Source organism: Salpingoeca rosetta (genome assembly GCF_000188695.1).
Source record: "Salpingoeca rosetta unplaced genomic scaffold supercont1.22, whole genome shotgun sequence".
Taxonomy (NCBI): domain Eukaryota; class Choanoflagellata; order Craspedida; family Salpingoecidae; genus Salpingoeca; species Salpingoeca rosetta.
In genome coordinates, this window is record NW_004754912.1 from 802,494 (window position 1) to 820,096 (window position 17,603).

At 56.2% G+C, this 17,603-nt stretch overlaps 6 protein-coding genes across 6 annotated transcripts in view; 2 read left to right on the top strand and 4 right to left on the bottom strand.

Annotated features, from left to right (window-relative positions):
• Positions 1-115: 115 nt before the first annotated feature.
• On the bottom strand, positions 116-2,162 carry PTSG_07425 (uncharacterized protein; the record flags this gene model as incomplete). The annotated part of the gene is made up of 6 exons (XM_004990868.1): positions 1,909-2,162; positions 1,575-1,657; positions 1,086-1,301; positions 761-877; positions 475-580; positions 116-258 (listed from the first exon to the last, which is right to left on the bottom strand). The coding sequence occupies exons 1-6, from the start codon at positions 2,012-2,014 to the stop codon at positions 116-118; spliced, it is 771 nt and encodes a 256-aa protein (XP_004990925.1). The 5' UTR covers positions 2,015-2,162.
• A 61-nt stretch (positions 2,163-2,223) lies between these two features.
• PTSG_12583 (uncharacterized protein) lies at positions 2,224-5,004 on the bottom strand. The gene has a single exon (XM_004990869.1). It carries the CDS (start codon positions 4,913-4,915, stop codon positions 2,561-2,563), a length of 2,355 nt encoding a protein of 784 aa, XP_004990926.1. The 5' UTR covers positions 4,916-5,004; the 3' UTR covers positions 2,224-2,560.
• A 240-nt stretch (positions 5,005-5,244) lies between these two features.
• Positions 5,245-10,094, bottom strand: PTSG_07426 (uncharacterized protein). Its single transcript, XM_004990870.1, has 15 exons — positions 10,067-10,094; positions 9,786-9,923; positions 9,433-9,473; positions 9,155-9,215; positions 8,836-8,951; positions 8,175-8,367; positions 7,842-7,917; positions 7,441-7,569; positions 7,077-7,146; positions 6,840-6,899; positions 6,636-6,733; positions 6,287-6,327; positions 5,966-6,096; positions 5,612-5,704; positions 5,245-5,433 (listed from the first exon to the last, which is right to left on the bottom strand). Exons 2-15 carry the CDS (start codon positions 9,913-9,915, stop codon positions 5,293-5,295), a joined length of 1,380 nt encoding a protein of 459 aa, XP_004990927.1. The 5' UTR covers positions 9,916-9,923; positions 10,067-10,094; the 3' UTR covers positions 5,245-5,292.
• Positions 10,072-11,903, top strand: PTSG_07427 (uncharacterized protein; the record flags this gene model as incomplete). The annotated part of the gene is made up of 6 exons (XM_004990871.1): positions 10,072-10,076; positions 10,400-10,511; positions 10,703-10,804; positions 11,014-11,088; positions 11,425-11,499; positions 11,778-11,903. 6 exons carry the CDS (start codon positions 10,072-10,074, stop codon positions 11,901-11,903), a joined length of 495 nt encoding a protein of 164 aa, XP_004990928.1.
• Positions 11,904-12,111: 208 nt separating this feature from the next.
• On the bottom strand, positions 12,112-15,407 carry PTSG_07428 (uncharacterized protein). The gene is made up of 2 exons (XM_004990872.1): positions 13,140-15,407; positions 12,112-12,805 (listed from the first exon to the last, which is right to left on the bottom strand). The coding sequence occupies exons 1-2, from the start codon at positions 15,151-15,153 to the stop codon at positions 12,270-12,272; spliced, it is 2,550 nt and encodes an 849-aa protein (XP_004990929.1). The 5' UTR covers positions 15,154-15,407; the 3' UTR covers positions 12,112-12,269.
• Positions 15,408-15,620: 213 nt separating this feature from the next.
• The window catches only part of PTSG_07429 (MAP kinase), a 5,013-nt gene continuing 3,030 nt past the window's right edge, over positions 15,621-17,603 (top strand). The window contains exons 1-3 of the mRNA XM_004990873.1: positions 15,621-16,015; positions 16,386-16,457; positions 17,088-17,508. Coding sequence (XP_004990930.1) covers positions 17,112-17,508 — 397 coding nt within the window. The 5' untranslated portion in view covers positions 15,621-16,015; positions 16,386-16,457; positions 17,088-17,111. The remainder of the gene's footprint in view (positions 16,016-16,385; positions 16,458-17,087; positions 17,509-17,603) is intronic.

Genomic DNA, 17,603 nt, shown 5'->3' on the forward strand with positions numbered 1-17,603 from the left:
AGTTTTAGAGACAAACGCACACACACACACACACACACACACACACACACACACACACACACACACACACACACACACACACACACACACACACACACACAAAACACGCACATGCCTACCAGAGGATGTTGAGGGCCCAGCAGACGGCGACGCCCGCGGTGACGGAGGAGCGGAACTGGCGGATGGCGGTGGAGGACTTTGGGATGCGCTCGTACAGGACGGGCATCACGTTGACGACGCCGCCGAGGGCGATGGTGCCTGGTGTAAGGGGGGGGGGCGGAGGAGCAAGCCATTGTGGTGGTTGGATGAGGACGGTAGCTGTAGGCAAGGGGAGAACGCACGGGACAAGCACAGACAGACAGAGAGACACACACACAGACACACAGACACCCACCCACACACACACACAGCCACACGAACAGACACACAGACACAGACAGAGACACACACACCAGCACAGCATATGCCACGGACCGATGAGGAACGGTGAGCCCATGGCTGGCCAGGAAGTGGAGGGATCGATATCCGCTTTGCTGCCGATGTAGCCGACGACACCCACCATGACAATCAACATCACGCACTGCATGCAGAGAGGGGGAAGGTAAGCGTGGAAGGCAGTGAGTGCCAAAGTTCACGGCATTTGAGTACCGCGACACGAACATGCACAGCTGTTTGCACACAGAAGAACACACACACACACACATACAGACTCACATACAGAGACACAGTGCACACACAAGCACTCAGATGCATCCCGCACCTTGATGAAGGTGAGGGTGGTGACGAGCGGCTGCAGCTGTTTGTTGAAGATGACGATGGCTGCCGTGAACACAATCACAAACGGGGTGATGACGACACGATCCTCACAGCCAGCCAGCTGTGAAACGCAAGGTGCAGGGTTAGGGAGCTGAAGGTGAGCTGCCTCGGCTGCTGCAAGTCGATACAACGCGCACATCACAGACAGATGAGGCTCTGCACGGGTTGATGCATGTGCAGCCGAATGTACGAACACACAAACACAGACACACACGCACATCACAGACAGACAGACACGCACATCCGCACACATACATACAAACACACACCTGGCAGAAGGCCTTGCTCCACGCCAAGACGTAGCCGATGAGAAGGGAGACAAAGTGGACCATGGCGGAGAGGTTGAACACGAATCTGATGGGGCGTGCCAGGTACATGGCCGCGAGGCTGTGGAGGGAGGGGCTGGCCTGTGGGCCGCTCGCACTGTGCGCCATTCGGTGCTCAGCCCGCTGCAGAATCTCAACCATCAGCCATACCACGCCAGTCTGAAAAGAGGGCACATTGAGAGACGGTGCAGACGTTGAGCAGTGGGGGCAAGAGAGAGGCGTTCGTGCGAGAGATATGGGTTGCAACAGCACTGAGGCGAGTGTGCAAGTGTGCGTGTGCAAGTGTGTGTGTGTGTGTGCAAGTGCGTGTGCAAGTGTGTGTGTGTGTGTGTGCTGGCAAGCAGGCACAATGACAGAGAGATACACAAGCAAGCCGCCACACGAGAGGCACACGCAGACAGATGCAGATGGGCGAAGAATATGCACACTCACTTGGGCAAGAAGAGCAAAGAGGAAGGTGACAACAAACGGTCCAAAGCCGCACTCGTACAGCTTCACAGGCAGCGCCAAGATGCCTAGGTTCAAAGGGTGTCAGGAACATGGGTGAGGGGAATGCTGCGAAGGTGCAAACAACGGATAGAGACATCGAGGGGACAGGGGCAGATGCACACACAGACACACACACACACAGACACACAGACACACACACACACAGAGACACACGCACACACACAGACACACAACACAGGCACACAACACACACAGACACACACAGACACACACACACACACACACACACACACACACAGACAACACGCTCTCCTACCTGTGCCAAGGATGGTGGCAATGCTCACGAAGAAGCAGAACAAGGCTTCCTTGAAGGGCAAGGGCTGCCCACCTGCACCAGCACCACCATCGCCAGCGCCGGCCATGCTGGTTGTCGTCTGCCTGCTGTGTGGGTGCACCTGCGGTGTCTTGCTGGTGTTGTTGTGCTGGTGTTGCTGTGCTTGCTTTGTCACTCATCCACTCCACACACACACACACACACGAAAACGGTTTTCTGCAGTCCTTCCAGCCAGACTGAAATGCCAACTGTTGCTGTTGCTGTTGTTGTTGCTGGGCGTGGTTCATTGGATGTGGTTGGCTTTGGGGTTGGTTCATTGGGTGTGGATGTGGACAACAAGAACGCAAGCGGGGGCAACTGCAATGCAAGCAACACAGTGCGTAAACACTTTCAGCTCACAGCAGAACAAAGCAACACAAGAGAAGCGAAGGGAAGTGGTTGGCAAACGAACACAAAATGTGATGAATGGCTCAAGGTCAACATGAACAGACACAGATACAGTCACAGATAAACACAGACACACAAAGCACAGACAGACACAGACACACAGACACACACACACGCGCGCGCGCAGGCAAAGAAATAGACACACACAGAGACACAGACACAGACACGCAAAGCAAACACAATGTACTCAAGTGAGCTCCTCCACCATGTGCTTGGAGAAGCACGATGTGCACACGCTCTTGGCCGGCGTACACACACAGTAGTGGCGCGTCTTCTTCTTGCAGTACTTGCACCGCCGCTGCACCTGCTGCACCTTGAGCGTCTTCTGCCACGCCTGCCCGTCCCACGTCGAGTGGAACGGAATGCTTTCCAGCCGGTGCGCCGCGTTCACCTTCGCGCGCTTCATCACCTGCATGTGCCCGGCCGTCACGCCCTCCTCGTGCGCCAGCATCATCTCCTCCTCCTCCGCAAGGTAGTGGTTGGTCATCAGCTCCTTGGCCAGGAGCTTGCGGAAGCTCGTGTGTGTCATTGCGCTGCCGCCTTTCTTCTGCACAAACGTCGTGTACACAAAGTACGCGTTCGCCTCTGCCAGCCCGAGGAAGAAGGCAAAGTGCCCGTGCCAGAACTGCTTCTTCAGCCACACGTCCTCCACGGGCCGCCACTCGTGGCGAAGGGACTCATTCACCCGCGCTGCCCGTCGCACCGCGAGATGGTTGTGCACAACCTCAGGGTACTGGAACGACACGCGCGTACCGCCCGCCATGCGGTGCTTGTGCTTGCCGACGGGGATGATGCTGCCGTACGTCGACAGCTGCATGAGGATGTTCGCCGTGTCACGCACGCCCGCAAAGTACAAGGGCTGCTCCTCGCACGTGGCGGGTCGGCACAGCGTGTTGCCGACAGGCTGCTCGCGCAGATACTGCTCAAAGGCAGACTGCGGCACATCTGGCATGGGTCTGCCGGGCGACAGGGCCACGCTGGCGTACACGTGCTTCTTGCGCAGCTCCACCATGGACAGCAGCGACCCGTACTCGCTCGGCACATGCACGACCTTGCCGGTGGAGACGAGGCCCGCCTGGTCTGCGCACCGCAGCAGGCGCGCGGTGTTTGGCTCAAACACGTCTGTGTACGGCAGCGGCCCAAGCTGGGCGGGGCGCGCCGGCCCCTCGTCAAGCTCGGCCCAGTACACGACGTTCGTCTGCCCGTCGGCCAGCACAAAGTACGAGTTCTGGTGGGGCGGGCAGCGCTTGGGGACGGCCATAAACTCGGACGCGTGGAACTTGTTGGCGTAGAGGCAGTCCACGCGGTCAAGCACGCTGATCCAGGACGAGCGGTACACCTTGCTCATGTTCGCGTTCCACGCAGCGACAAAGGGCCGCATGTGCGCGTAGCGGTCGGTGAAGGTGGTGGGCATGGCCTGCAGCGGCACGATGGAGAGCGCCGCCAGGATATCGGAGAAGCGTTTCTTCGTCATGTACTTGTTGACGCGCGGCGCCGTGAACAGCTCGCTCTTAGTGGGCGACCAGAACACGGGCACCTCCTCCTGGTAGCAGCTGAACAGGAACCACAGCCCAAGGAAGCGCATAAACTCCCCGTACTGCACCGGCATGAAGTTCTCAATGTCGCGCCCGGCGTCGTTCGTGGCAGGCAGCACCGTGTCCATGATGAAGTCCTTGGGCATCATGGCCTCAAAGGTGTTGAACACGCTGTAGTATGACGTGTTGTCTGTGCTCAGACGCGCCGTCTCCTTGCCAAAGTGTGCGCTGCGGTAGTCGTTGGTGACTTGGGCCCAGTCGTGCCATGTGGGCAGGCAGCTTGACTTGACGCCACCCGCCGTCGTCGTCGTGGTAGAAGGTTGTTGTTGTTGTTGTTGTTGCTGTTGCTGCTGCTGTGCGTCCTTTTGTTGTTGCTGGGCGCCATTTTGTTGTGCCTGGCCCATCTGCTGCTCGGACGGCGAATGGCCGTTGCCACTGCTGGAATCCGCCTGCACACCCGCGGCCTGTTGCTGCCCCTGCTGTGCGCCCTGGGCGTCCGTTGCCGTGCTTGGCGCGGTGGAGGACGCTGGTTGCATTGGCTGTGGTTGTGTGGCCTGCGTTTGCGTGGTGGGGGATGGCAGGTGCGGGATGGGCGGCAGGAGCGCAGCGTCTGGGCCCGAGTCCTCCTCCACGTTGTCGTCGTCGCTGATGTAGTTGAAGTGGTCTGGCTCGTCTGTGGCAAACAGGTCTGCAGAATTGAAGGTGAGATCGCCAAAGGAGATTGAGTTGGCGGTGAGGAAGTACTTGTCCGCGGGCCCAGGCGTGATGAGCTTGAGCATGGTGGGCTTGGCCCACAGCTCCATCGTCGGGTTCTGCGACCAGCGCAGCTTCACCATGTGCTCCATGTCCGGGCCCGTGGTGATCCCCACCACTTGCAAATCTGACAGCACCATGCTCAGGTAGTCCTGCGGTGAGAACATCGCCGCCACCGTGGCTTCCGGGCGCAGGTTCTTCACTGCCGCCGCCACAACCGCGTCCAGCCCAAGCCGGCGCGCAACACGAGGCATCTTCGCAGTGTTGCTGGTGCTGCTGTTGTTTTGCTTGTTGAGGTTTTGGCGCCTCGACTTGCGTAGGCCGGTGCGACTACAAAAAGGCCAGAGAAGGACGGGGAGTTTTTGTGCCAAGAAGGAAACTTGTGGTGTCGCAGGCGATACGTTTGAGTCGTGTGTGTGTGTGTGTGTGTGTGTGTGTGTGTGTGTGTGTGTGTGTGTGTGTGTGTGTGTGTGTGTGTGTGTGTGTGTGTGTGTGTGTGTGTGTGTGTGTGTGTGTGTGTGTGTGTGTGTGTGTGTGTGTCGTTCGTTCTCGGGGCATGCCGTTCGTGTTGTCATTCATTCAATGCTGTTCGTGTGTTGTTGTTCATTCAATGCTGTTCGTGTGTTGTTGTTCATGCAATGTTGGTTGTTCCTGTAGCGTGATGGATGAAGATGGTGGTGGATTGTGTGCGATGAAGACCATCCAGCTTGACAGTGACCACGCCTCGTCTGTCACTCGCGTCATACACATAGCCCTGGTTCACAAATTCCAACTTGATGGGCAATAAGGAGAGCAAGGCCACAAGGATAACCGCGCACGAGCGCATCAGTGTGAGTACATGTGTGCATGAGTACATGCGTGTGAGTGATGGCGATTGTTCCAAAATGAGCGAGCGCTTGCATTCTTGTCATGGGCGTCGCAGGCAAGGCAGGACAAACAAGCAAGCTTACGTCCTCCACGGTGGTGTACTGCGGCAGTGCGTTGCTATCCTGCAGCACGTCCGAGACTGCGCCCGTCACGTGTGCCGTCACCTCGTAGAACCGCTGGCCAGATTGAAGTGTTTGATTGGATGATGGATCGGTGAGGCGTGGGGCAGTGGCGTGGGTAGGCAAACCAAGACACAGCAGCAGCAGCAGCAGCAGCAGCAGCAGCAGCAGCACACATCCACACACGAAGCGCACAAACTGACAGACAGACAGACGGACAGACAGACAGACACACACATAACGCACACACACAAAACACACACACACACACACACACAGACACAAGGCACACACACACAGACAGACCCACCCACCCACCGTGTCATTGATGGTCTTGTATGATCCAACAAGAGGACCAATGACAAGCTCCACAACGCCATGCCGTGCGTTCATTGTAAAGTTCTGCTGGGCAAACGCGCCCTTCTCGTGCTCGCGTGACAGCCCGTCATCTGTACACGCGCGTGGGAATCAAGTGGATGCCATGGTGCAAGAGCAATGGAGAGGATTAGGCTGTGTGCGTATCAGAGACACGTTGGCTGCAGGATTATGGCGCTTGCGATTGTGGTTGTGGCGTGATCAGTGAAAGAGACGCAAAACATCACATGTGTGCGTGTGCATGTGGTGGTGTTTGTGTCACACCTTCGTAGAGGGTGAAGCTGCTCACGCGCGGGTCATCGCTTCTGTCGTGCGGAGGAGATGGTGTGAGGTATGAGCGCAGCAACTTTGGTACATCCGCTTAACGGGGAAACAACATGAGCTGACCTCACAAACACACAGACAGGTAGACGAACCAACAAACACACACACACACACACGTAGACCTACACAGTCACACACAGACAAACACAAACACACACACACACACACACACACACACACACGTAGACCTACACAGTCACACAAACACATGCACGCACACACACACACACACACACACACACACACACACACACACACACACACACACACACACACGGGTTCAACTGACGCAGAGATGGTTGGCGGGTACACGTCGAGAGTGATGGGAACACGAGGCAGCTCGTAGAAATAGTTCATCGCAGGCCACATTGGAATGATGGCGCCAGCCTACAGATGGTGGTGGTGGTTGAGTTGTGACAAGGGTACGTGTCGGGATTTGATAACTTTGCTTGTTGCAAGAAACAAAAACCAAGGGAAGTGTCTTCGAGTGGACCTTGACGAAGACGGGGAGGATGGCAAGTGGCGCGTAGTAGTTGTTGATGGTTTGGGGACCCTGCAACGGCGCGAACAATCAATCAGGTGCACGTCGTGTACACGGTGTGAGAGCAGAAGAACGGCGGTGCGCGACGCCACTGCAGCACAGCCATTGCACAATGTGCACAGCAAGCAGCCTGTTGGGGGGGGGGGAGGATGTGAGCTTGCAGCATCACTGCATGATATCGCACACAACCTCATATCGGGTGCCGTTCCAGTAATCAATAAACTCGTCAGCAGGAAGATAGATGCCATCACGGCGATCACTGTACACGTGAAGGTGAAGGTTGTTGGTTTGAAGAAGACGTTGTTGTGTTGAAGTTGTTGGTGGTGTGTATGTGGTTGCGTGAATGTAAGACTGCGATCGCGTGTGTGCGCGAATGTAAGACTGCGTTCGTGTGTGTGCGTGCGTGCAAGCCTGCGCGTGTGTGTGGTGTTTTGAACACGTAGAAGCGTCGGCTGTTGTGATTGTTGCACGCGCAAACACACCAGCAGCCACGACCACCATCACGCCAACACCGCCACCATGAAAAGCATTCGCCTTGGCGATGAAGACGTACCCCTTCTCAAACATGGGCGCAACAAGGAGCCACTCGCCGCTGAAGAACTGGTAGGCGGTGGTGTTGTCGAGCGCAATTGGATCGTGGGGATATTCCAGCACCGTTGCACGCGCTGGTGGCGTACCGGTGCTGATCACGCAGCAATGACAAGAAGGTGAAGGAAGGAGGTGAGGCGTGGAGGCGGGGGAAGGGGGAGACAAGGGGTGCGTTGACAGCAGTGATGGGGTGATGGTGATGAAAGTGATGGTGATTGATATGGCAGTGGCATTAAAAAATTATGTCGATGGTGGTAGTGATGGGCTTGATATTGTCGTTGGTGATTACACGCATCACACGCACAGCATTCAATCTGTTCAAGTGACAAGCACAGCGGCAGCAGCAACGATGGCACCATCACTCACGTGTGGGCGATGTACGAGTAGGTGTACTGGTAAGGCAGCAGGCGCATCTTCAGCTTGAGGTATTTCCGGCTGTAACCTGCAAAGGGAGGGGAAGTGATGAGATCACAGGACGTGTGAGCAAAGGGAATAAAAGGAGGGACACGGGCATGGAGGGAAAGCGGCAGGGAGGCCGCAGATGCACAAAACACAAGCACGCACATACGGAGAGAGCTACAGACACACAACGTCAGCCAGACAGATACACAGATGCATAGACAGACCGTCACACAGACCCAGACCCAGACACAGACATAGACGCACACACAAAACACGGACACATACACCCAGACGCACTTGTGTAGGGTTCACCCCGGCGCCAGGGCTGTTTGTCATAGCGCGCCCACCCGCTCATGGTCATGAGCACCGTCAGGAAACACTTCCACTGGATGTCTCGAACATATGTCTCCGCGCTGCCAGCGAAGATGCCGTCAATGTCACCGGACGTGTGGGCCTGTGCGGAGAGGCCCGACCCGAGGACGGTCGGAATCTGCAGCCAATGCGAACGTGATATGAGTGTGTGTGTGTGTGGTTGCATGTGCACGTGCATATATGTATGTGTAGGTGTCAATGCGAGTGTGCGCGAGTGCGCACATGCACGTGTGAGTGCGCATGAGTGTGCAGTTCGAGGTCAACATGAAGAACACGTTTACACGCGTGCAAACATGGACAGGCCGAGTGGCGAAGATTCCGCATGCGCACAACCACCATTTACAACACTACCACCACCTCCTACAACAACAACCAACAACAACCAACAACAACAACAACAACAACAACAACAACAACAACAACAACAACAACAACAACAACAACAACAACAACAACAACTAACAGCAACAACAACAACAACAACAACAACAACAGCAACAACAACTAACAACGAACAAGAACAACAACAACAACAACTAACAACAACTAACAACAACTAACAACCAACAAGAGCAGTAGGCTCGACCTGGAAGCGGATGTACTCCCAGGAGCCGCCATTGTCGCCGTTCCACATGACGGCATACGCGTGTGTTCCCGCCCATCCACACACGCTCCACACATACCGCCGCTCGCTCGTGTTGTCTGGGCAGCGAGAAACAAAGGGCGACAAGGAGGAAGGTACAAAGGAAGGTGTGCAGGAAGGATTCTTGATGAACGGCGATGCAAGCGACGCCAGCGCACATGCACACCCTTGCAAGTCTACACGCTTACATCCATTTGTGATCAGCAGCAAGCAGCGCCCATCTCAAAGAGGCGACTGCTGCACGGGTTTGGCGGTTTCGCACCTTCGATGAGGGACGAGGCGAGTTTGACAGCGTCGAGCTCAAATTTGTACCCGGCACCGACCTGTGGACATGTTGACGATGGCCGCGATGACATGTACGGGTCAACACAGAGCATTGGTATGAGCAGCGCAGTGCAGAAGCAATATGTGAATGAAGAGCAAAGGGGAGGAGGTGGCGTGAGGCACACAACGCTGCAATCAACAGCCATGTTGAAAGGCAGGGAACGACAATGAGCCATCACTGACGACAATGAGACATGACTTTGTTACATTGCTTACCCAGCCGACATCTGTCTTGATACCGCGGCTACCGGCCGTGCCTGAAGTTGTTGTGACGAGCATGGAGGCAAGTCGGGCAGCAAGAGGGGAAGGAGTTAGGAGACCAGGCAGACACACATGTGCACAAGACAACACCCACACACGCACACACACACACAGCCTAAGACACAAACCACAGACACAAACCACACACACACGCACACACACGCACACACAAGTGCACAAGACAATACACACACACACGCACATACACACACACACACACACACACACACACACACACACACACACGCACACACACACACACACACACACACACACACACAGACACACAAAACGCAACCAACACCCACCAATTTCCCATGTTGCGTTTGCGAGCCCCGTCGAGGTCCAGAGGGCGGTGTATTTGCCCAGGTCGTGCAGCTGCGAAATGACATACGCGAGACGCGTGTACCCGCACCCGTACCCGTCATTGGGAATCATCCACCCGCCTGAGCAGCAGCACCAGCAGCAGCAGGGGTGGTAGTTATGGCGGTGGTGATGGCACGCGACAAGCGCGAAAAGAGCATGCGACACGCAGCATCAGCGCGGGAGTTTGTTTACCCAGACTGAGCACGCAGTTGCCTCAACTCACCTGGGATGTCGTAAGCCGAGTAGTTCTTAAAGTACGCGCACACCAAGTTACACCGAACAAATAGAGGGACACACACAGACAGACACGCTGACACACACACACACACAGACGGACACACACACACAGACAGACAGACACATACACAGACAGATAGACAGACAGACAGACAGACAGACAGACAGACACACACACACACAATTGGTGCTTTGCTACGTGTATTTTGTCAGTTGTAGAATATTGTTCGTCCAACCTTCCCGCTCATTCTTGTGTTTGTGTACCGTCCTCTCCCCTCTTCCACACGCTTCCCCCCTTTGTTGTATGTACATGTGGCAGACACACGTGCATTGTGAAGTACAAGACTGCCTTCTACTCGTTCTACCTTCCTGTTGCCGCCGCCATGCACATGGCCGGCATTAAGGACGAGAAGGCCTTTGCCAACGCCCAGGTGCGCTGCTGCTCGTGCTGCGGCTGCTTGTGTGCTTGCTTGTTTGTGGTCTTATTTGTTTGCTTGCTTGCTTGCCTGCTCGTTCGTGCGAGCATGGTACTGTGCTATAATGTGTGTCTGCAACGCAAGCTGACCACCCTCCATATCCCTCTCTTTGGTCTAACCCACCACCACCCCCATCACGGCTGCAGGAGATTCTGCTTGAGATGGGCGTGTTCTTCCAGGTGCAGGACGACTACCTCGACTGCTACGGCGCCCCAGAGGTCATCGGCAAGATTGGCACAGATATCGAGGTCCGCTTGTGTACGTGTGTACGTGTGTGTGTTCGTGTGTGCTCGTGTGGATGCGTGGTGTGTGTGTTTGCGTGTTGTTTGCTTGTGTACGTGCGTGTGTTCGTGTGTTTGCGTGATGTTTGTATGTGTATGACACCCGCATGCACGCCTCATGCGTGCCAATGAGCGTGCCCAAGGCCCTTCCTTACGCTGCCTCTGTCTTCGATGAGCAGGACAACAAGTGCGGCTGGCTGGTGGTGCAGGCCCTTGACCGCGTCACCCCGGAGCAGCGCAAGATTCTCGAGGTCAGTGCTGCTGTTGCTGTTGGTGGTGGTGGTGGTGGTGGTAGTGGTGGTGATGATGATGATGATGATGATGATGATGATGATGATGGTGGTGGTGGTGGTGGTGGTGGTGGTGGTGGTGGTGGTGGTGGTCAATCGTGATGGAGTTGACATGGCTCACGTGATGGCAGTGCTATTGCTCGCAACCGGCTTCAGTGTTTGTCTTGCTGACACACGCGTGTGCATTCCTTGCACCTGCATGTCGTACCCATGCGCGTGTGCTCAAGGCATCACCACCACCTCAAACCACTATTGACACTCGGTCCCCCTCTCCAATATGTACTGTCCACATGTCAGGAGAACTACGGGCGCAAGGACCCCGAGTGCGTCAAGCGCATCAAGGAGTTGTACAAGGAGCTCGACCTCGAGAAGGTACGTCGACGGTGTCATCATGGTGGTTGAATGGTGGTGCCATGGTGGTGACACGGTGGTGCCATAGTTATCGTGTTGGTCGCCACGGTCTTGGTGGTGGCAATGTGCATGTCTCCCTACCAACACATGCACCTTTGAAATGCTGTCTTACTTCCATCTTGTGCTTTGGGTACACACATGTTTCCTCACAACCCATTCCTCCACTCCCAACTCCCCCCCCCCACCCACGCCGGCCGCTTCTGTCTGCTTCATTGTCCCACGCGCGACGCCACTGCCAGCTGTACCACGAGTTTGAGGAGGCGAGCTACCAGAAGCTGATGAAGATGGTTGAGGAGAAAGCCGGCGACCTTCCAAAGGGTATCTTCACAGACTTTGCCGCAAAGATCTACAAGCGCCAGAAGTAACCCGGATGCACAAAACCACACACACACACACACACACACACACACACACACACACACACACACACACACACACACACACAACACACACACACACACATATTGTTGCATCCCTCTCAAATGCACGTGTGTTCGATGCAGTCCGTGTTCAGCCGTAGTTTGGTGTTGTTCGTTGTATGTACATGAGTGATTTTGTCTCGCTTTGTTTGTCGCGTCATGTCTTTATTGTTTCAAATAAACAACAGCAACAACACGCACACGCACGCACACACAAGCGCCGCATGGGACTCAACACACGCACACACACGCACACATGTGGGTTGACAGCCATCTCCTGTTCCCACCCACCCACACCGCTTCTCGTCTCTTCTATTCGCCCTTCTTCCCCTTCTTGCTCTTCTTCTTCTTCGTCTTCTTCTTGCTGGCTGTCTTCTCCTCGCTGTCAGCATCTCCAGTTTTGCTCTTCTTGCTCCTCGGCTCACCATCACCAGCATCACCAGCATCATCATCATCACCACCACTGCCCTCGCCCTCCTCGTTGTCGTTCTTCTTCTTGTTCTTCCTTTGCTTCACCTCTGCGTGTGCATCGTTCTCATCATCACCAGCATCGTGTTCCTTGTTCTTGTTCTTCTTCCCCTTCTTTTTCTTCTTCTTCCCCGCCGTCAGCGCGTCCGAGATGAACGCCAGGTCCTTGAACTGCTTCGACTTGTTCTTCTTCCTCTTCTTCGCAGACGCCGCCGCGCTAATCTCCGCACCATCACCAACATCCCCATCACCATCATCGTCACCATCATCAGCGCCGCTGTCGTCAGCTTGCTTCTTCGCCTGTTTCTTGTCCTTGTGCTTCTTCTTCCTCTTCGGCTCGTCCTTTGCGTCAAACATCTCGTCAATTTCGTGCTTGGGCTCTGCAAGGGGCGAATACAGGGCGTGCGGAGGTGTGATGAGGTGAGGGGGTGGGGTGCAGGGGTGTAGGGGTGTGGGGGTTGTGGCATGAAGTACGTGTGCGTGGGAGGAGAAGCACAGGGCAAGGCAGGGGTGCGGTGAATGAGCCGATCTCAGCCAGACACACACGCACATGAAAAACCTTACAGCTACAGTATGGCAAACACACACACGCACGCACATGAAAAGCATGCAGCTACACTTCTTCTACAGCACAAACACACACATAGACACACACATGCACACAGAAACAAAACAAATAAACGCACACACACACACACATGCACGTCACAGCACCTGCTGCTGCGTCCTTGGCGGCTGTGGCGGCCTGCTCTTCTTGCTCCTCCTCCTCATGGCCAATAATGTCCTTGAACATCTTCGCCTTGCGTGCGTTTGCCTCTTGCTTCTGCATCCACTCTTGCTTCTTCCACTTGAAGTGCGCCAGGCGGCAGTTTCGCATGACAGTGCGCCCCTGCGGGGATTCCTTCAACTTGGCCTCTGCAGCAAGCAGCCTGCCCGCCACGGCCTCCTTGAGGTTGACGTCAATCGCCGCCCACATGCTGTCAATCACGTGCGACCCGGCAGAGTGACACGCCATTGCGCTGATGGCCGTGTCGTGTTTGCTCAGCACGCGCGCCACCTTGGCCTTCTGTTTGGCGCCCACGCTCGCTGAGGAGAAGAACTTCTGCATGGCAAAGCTGCCAAACCTCTTGCAACTCAGCTTTACAAGCTGGTCCGCGGTGAGGCGCAGGAAGCCTGCAAGCACGACTGTGATCTCCTCGGGCTCAAAGTCGAGCAGGGCCTGCACCACCTGGGAGCCGACGGCGTTGCATGCAATGTCGTCTGCGCTGTACTCGCCGCTGCTCAGCAGCTCTTTGTAGTGGTCAAGCGTGGTGAGGGAGAGGAAGAGCGGCAGGCACTGCACCAGCTCCGCCTGCGGGATGTGGAACGCCGTGAGCATGGCCTTGAACAGCTTGCGCTGGCCCCTGGCGTGGCGGGCGGCGGCACGCAGCATCTCCACCACGACCGAGGAGCGCTGCTCTGCGAGAATGTCCTCAATGTGCGGCATGAGCTCCTGGTTGAGCAGGGCGCAGTCGTCGCCGCTCATGTGCTGCAGCAGGCGCTGCACCACAAAGTTGGTCACCGGGTGCACGGCCATGTCCACCGCCTGGTTGCGCACGCCCTTGACGTAGATGTCGTGCACCACGTCGGTGGTGCAGTCCTTAATCACCTTCTCCAGCAGGTGGCTCGCCGCCTTGTCCTTGAGCAGCAGCGGCAGTCGCAGGGCCGCCTTCTCGTTCACTTCCTCACGGGCCGTCTCTGTGAGGTACGTGCCCAGGAGGCCGCGGCAGAACGCCGAGCACGCCGGCTTGCCCGCGGTCACCGTGACCACGTCCATGGCAGACTGCAGCACAGGCCCCGCCAGCGAGTCTGTGATCCACGTGCGCGCCTGTGGGCTGTCTCTGAGGGCGTTCAGCAGCTTCTGGCGCACCTCCGCCAGCTCCTCGGGCACGCTGGAAGGCGTCGCCGTGTGCTGCATGTGCTGGGCACTGCTGCTGTGGCTGCTGCTGCTGCTCTGGTTTGGCAAGTAGGCATGGCCGTGCTTGTTTGTGTGGAACTGCCGACCACGACCACGACCGCGGCCGCGCGCGACACTGCCACCGCGGTGCCGGCCCCCGTCTGTGTTGAACGCCTTGCGATAGGAGGCCGATGTGAAGGAGCGCAGGAGGTCGTTCTCGCTGGGCATGCCCGCTGTGGCAAAGAGCAAGGAGCGGACGACATGGCTGGCGTAGGTGTCTGCGACCAGGCTGTCGACGTGCTCGATGACGGTGTTGGCTAGGTTGACGATGTGCGGGACGAGGGCGTGCGGGTGCTCGTCGCCGCTCTGCTTGGCCTCGTCGATGCGCTGCGCCTTGTCGATGAGGGCCTGCAGGACGTGGCTGGAGTAGCGGTGGTACACGGCGTCCTGCATGAAGGGCTGGATGCTCTCCAGGATGGTGGCGGTGCTGGTCATGGAGAGGTGGTTGATCATCTTCTCCAGGACGCGGCTGCCGCGCAGATCGCAGGACACGCGGTACAGGCTGTCCTTGAGCTCCTCCAGCACGTTGCTGAGGAAGACCTGTTTGTCTTCCTGGTCCTCAAAGGCCATGGCCAGCGCGGGATCGTTGGCCATGTCATCATCATCCTGACCCTGATATTGCTGTTGTTGTCTGGCTTCAAGCAGCGCGGTAGCGTCAAGTCGTTCCTCCACTCGGCGCATGTAGTCCAGCAGCTCCTGCCGAGACTGCTCCACCTCTGCTCCCCCTTCCATGATGAAATGAAGGCAAGCTGTGTGTGTATGTGTGTGTGTATGTGTGTGTGTGTGTGTTTTGTGTGTGTGTGTGTGTGTGAGTGAGGGGTGAGTGTGTGTTTTGTGCTTTGTGTACTCTGGGATGCTGGCTGCGTGTGTGCTTTGTGCACGATGCGTGAGTTGATTCTGCTGCGTCTTGTGCACGTGTGTGCGTCCTGTATTGTGGTGTCGCTGACAGAATTACAAAACAATACGACCGTGGCGCTGTGATTCCATGCGGTTTTATTGAGAGTGTGGCGAATCTGTTTGAAGGTTTTGCTCGCGCAGGACTTGCTTGCTTGCTGAGGCGAACCTGAGTGTGCCTTTTTTTCTGTTGGTTCGTGGAGCAAACCAAACCGTTTCGAGACACCAGTGGCGTTGGTCAGGTGAGAGGGTGCGTTGTTGAGAAACGTGCGTGCGGTCTTCGGTGGACCGTAGTGGGTGTGGGTGCGTTCTCGTGACTTCTCTGCACGCAGCGCTTTGCTTTGCCTTGCTTGCTCAGTGCGCGCAAAAAGTCGTGAGCCAACAATCACACACACAGCCAGCGGCACAAGCAAGCGGCAAAGTCGCACAAGCAATGCGCACCTCACACAAAAAAGCACACACACACAAACAACGCAACGCACACCTTTCCCACCATCATCCCATCACAGCATCACACTTTGAATCTGCACGAGCTGCGTGCGACTTGGTTTTCGAACCTCTCGGCTCTGAAAAGCAGCAGCATTGTGTGTGCAGCAGCATCACCCCCCCCCTAACCAACTAACGCTGACGCCGTCGTCCATAATTAGAGCAACCACACAACAACAACAACAACAACAACAACACCAACGACAACGACAAGGTGCGTGAATGCAAACGGCAACTGCAACAACGACGACGTGCATCCCTTGGTCTTGTTTGTGTTTTCGTGTGTACAGTGTTGGTTGTTGTTTATGTTGTTGTGACATTCCCTCGATCCCCCAGCCAGCGCGCTAAGCGAGTGAGCAAGCAAGATCAATCCCCACCCCCCCACACACACACCAACCAAACCAAAGCCCCTTCTCGCACCCAAACGCGACCAACAAGCAAACAAGCAAAACTGTCGCGGCCTGCCATTCATCTGCAAGCCCCCACCCCAATTCCCAACCAAGCCCCTCGGCCTTTTCTCTGTCTCCCATTCACGCTTGTCCATCGTTCTTGTGCGTGCCTGTGTGTGTGCCCTGTGGAACCAGCCGCCCGTTGCTGATTTTCAAAACCTTCGCCTCGGCCACGTTGTTGCTTCACTTTTCAAAGCCGCCACACCGGTACGTTTGCTTGCTGCTGCTGCTGCCCATGATTGGCAAAAGGGGTAGCAGGAGGTGGCTCTGTGTGCGCGAATGTGCGAATGCGCGAATGTGTGTATGTGTGTATTTGTGTGTGTGTGCATTGGCGATCTCCCTTCTCCCTCTTGCTCCCTCCTCCTATTGCGTTGTCATCGTCAACTGTTTTGCTCGCGTGCGCGCTTGCGTTTGTATGCACATCTTGCTTGTCCACTTCCGCCCTGTCCCTCCCTTTGCTTCCTCGATTGCCCGTGGTTGGACGTGTTGGTCACGCACGCACATTCCTTGTTCGTTCCATCATTGTGTCGTTCATATCCGCCCTTGTGTGTTTGTGATCATTTCCCACAATCCCCCCCCCCCATTCACGTCGGCATCCGTTCCTTTCTTCCTTCCTTCCTTCATTCATTGTCTCGCCGCTCCGCCATTGTCTCCGCTCCTCCTATACCCTCCTCGTCGCATCTTCACCGCTCACGACGACACACACACACACACACACAAACACATACACACAAACACATACACATGAACGCGGCTATGCATGCGCGCTCGCACGCATACCAACACCAACACCAACACCAACACCAACAACACCGCTACCAACACCGCTATCAACAGTACCAACACCAGCAGCTCCAGAAGATGATGGAAGCACAGCCCATGATGACAGGAGAGGAGCAACAGCAGCAGCAGCAGCAGCAGCAGCACCCGCATCACGACCAGCAGCACTTGCACGCCCACTCCGACAGCATCATCCCGCGCGGTGTCGGCGCACCGCACCAGGACCCCATCATCAAGGGGGAGCCGTTTCGCGCGGGCCCGCGCTACGCCAACATCCGCTTCATTGGCGAGGGCGCATATGGGGTGGTGTGCTCGGCCGTGGACCTCGCCACCCAAGAGCAGGTGGCCATCAAGAAGATTTGCCCCTTTGAGCACCAGACATACTGCCAGCGCACGCTCAGGGAAATCAAGATCCTCACCCGCTTCAAGCACGAGAACGTACGCAACACATGCGCGTGTTGTGTTCTATGCTCGTGTGGTGTGGTGTATGTGTGTTTGTGTCGTTTTGTTGTGTGTGTGTGTGTGTGTGTGTGTGTGTGCGTGCGTGTGTGTGTGTGTGTGTGTGTGTGTGTG

Bases quoted from the DNA above. Each gene is read 5' to 3' on its own strand.
- PTSG_12583 (XM_004990869.1), bottom strand. From the start codon at position 4,915: ATGCCTCGTGTTGCGCGCCGGCTTGGGCTGGACGCGGTTGTGGCGGCG.
- PTSG_07426 (XM_004990870.1), bottom strand. From the start codon at position 9,915: ATGATTCCCAATGACGGGTACGGGTGCGGGTACACGCGTCTCGCGTAT. The intron at 8,952-9,154 runs GTGCGAAACCGC...CTCGCTGCCCAG, and splicing joins CGCCTCGTCCCTCATCGAAG to ACAACACGAGCGAGCGGCGG. The intron at 6,734-6,839 runs GTCCACTCGAAG...CACCATCTGTAG, and splicing joins TCCTCCCCGTCTTCGTCAAG to GCTGGCGCCATCATTCCAAT.
- PTSG_07428 (XM_004990872.1), bottom strand. From the start codon at position 15,153: ATGGAAGGGGGAGCAGAGGTGGAGCAGTCTCGGCAGGAGCTGCTGGAC. The intron at 12,806-13,139 runs GTGCTGTGACGT...CGCCCCTTGCAG, and splicing joins CGCCAAGGACGCAGCAGCAG to AGCCCAAGCACGAAATTGAC.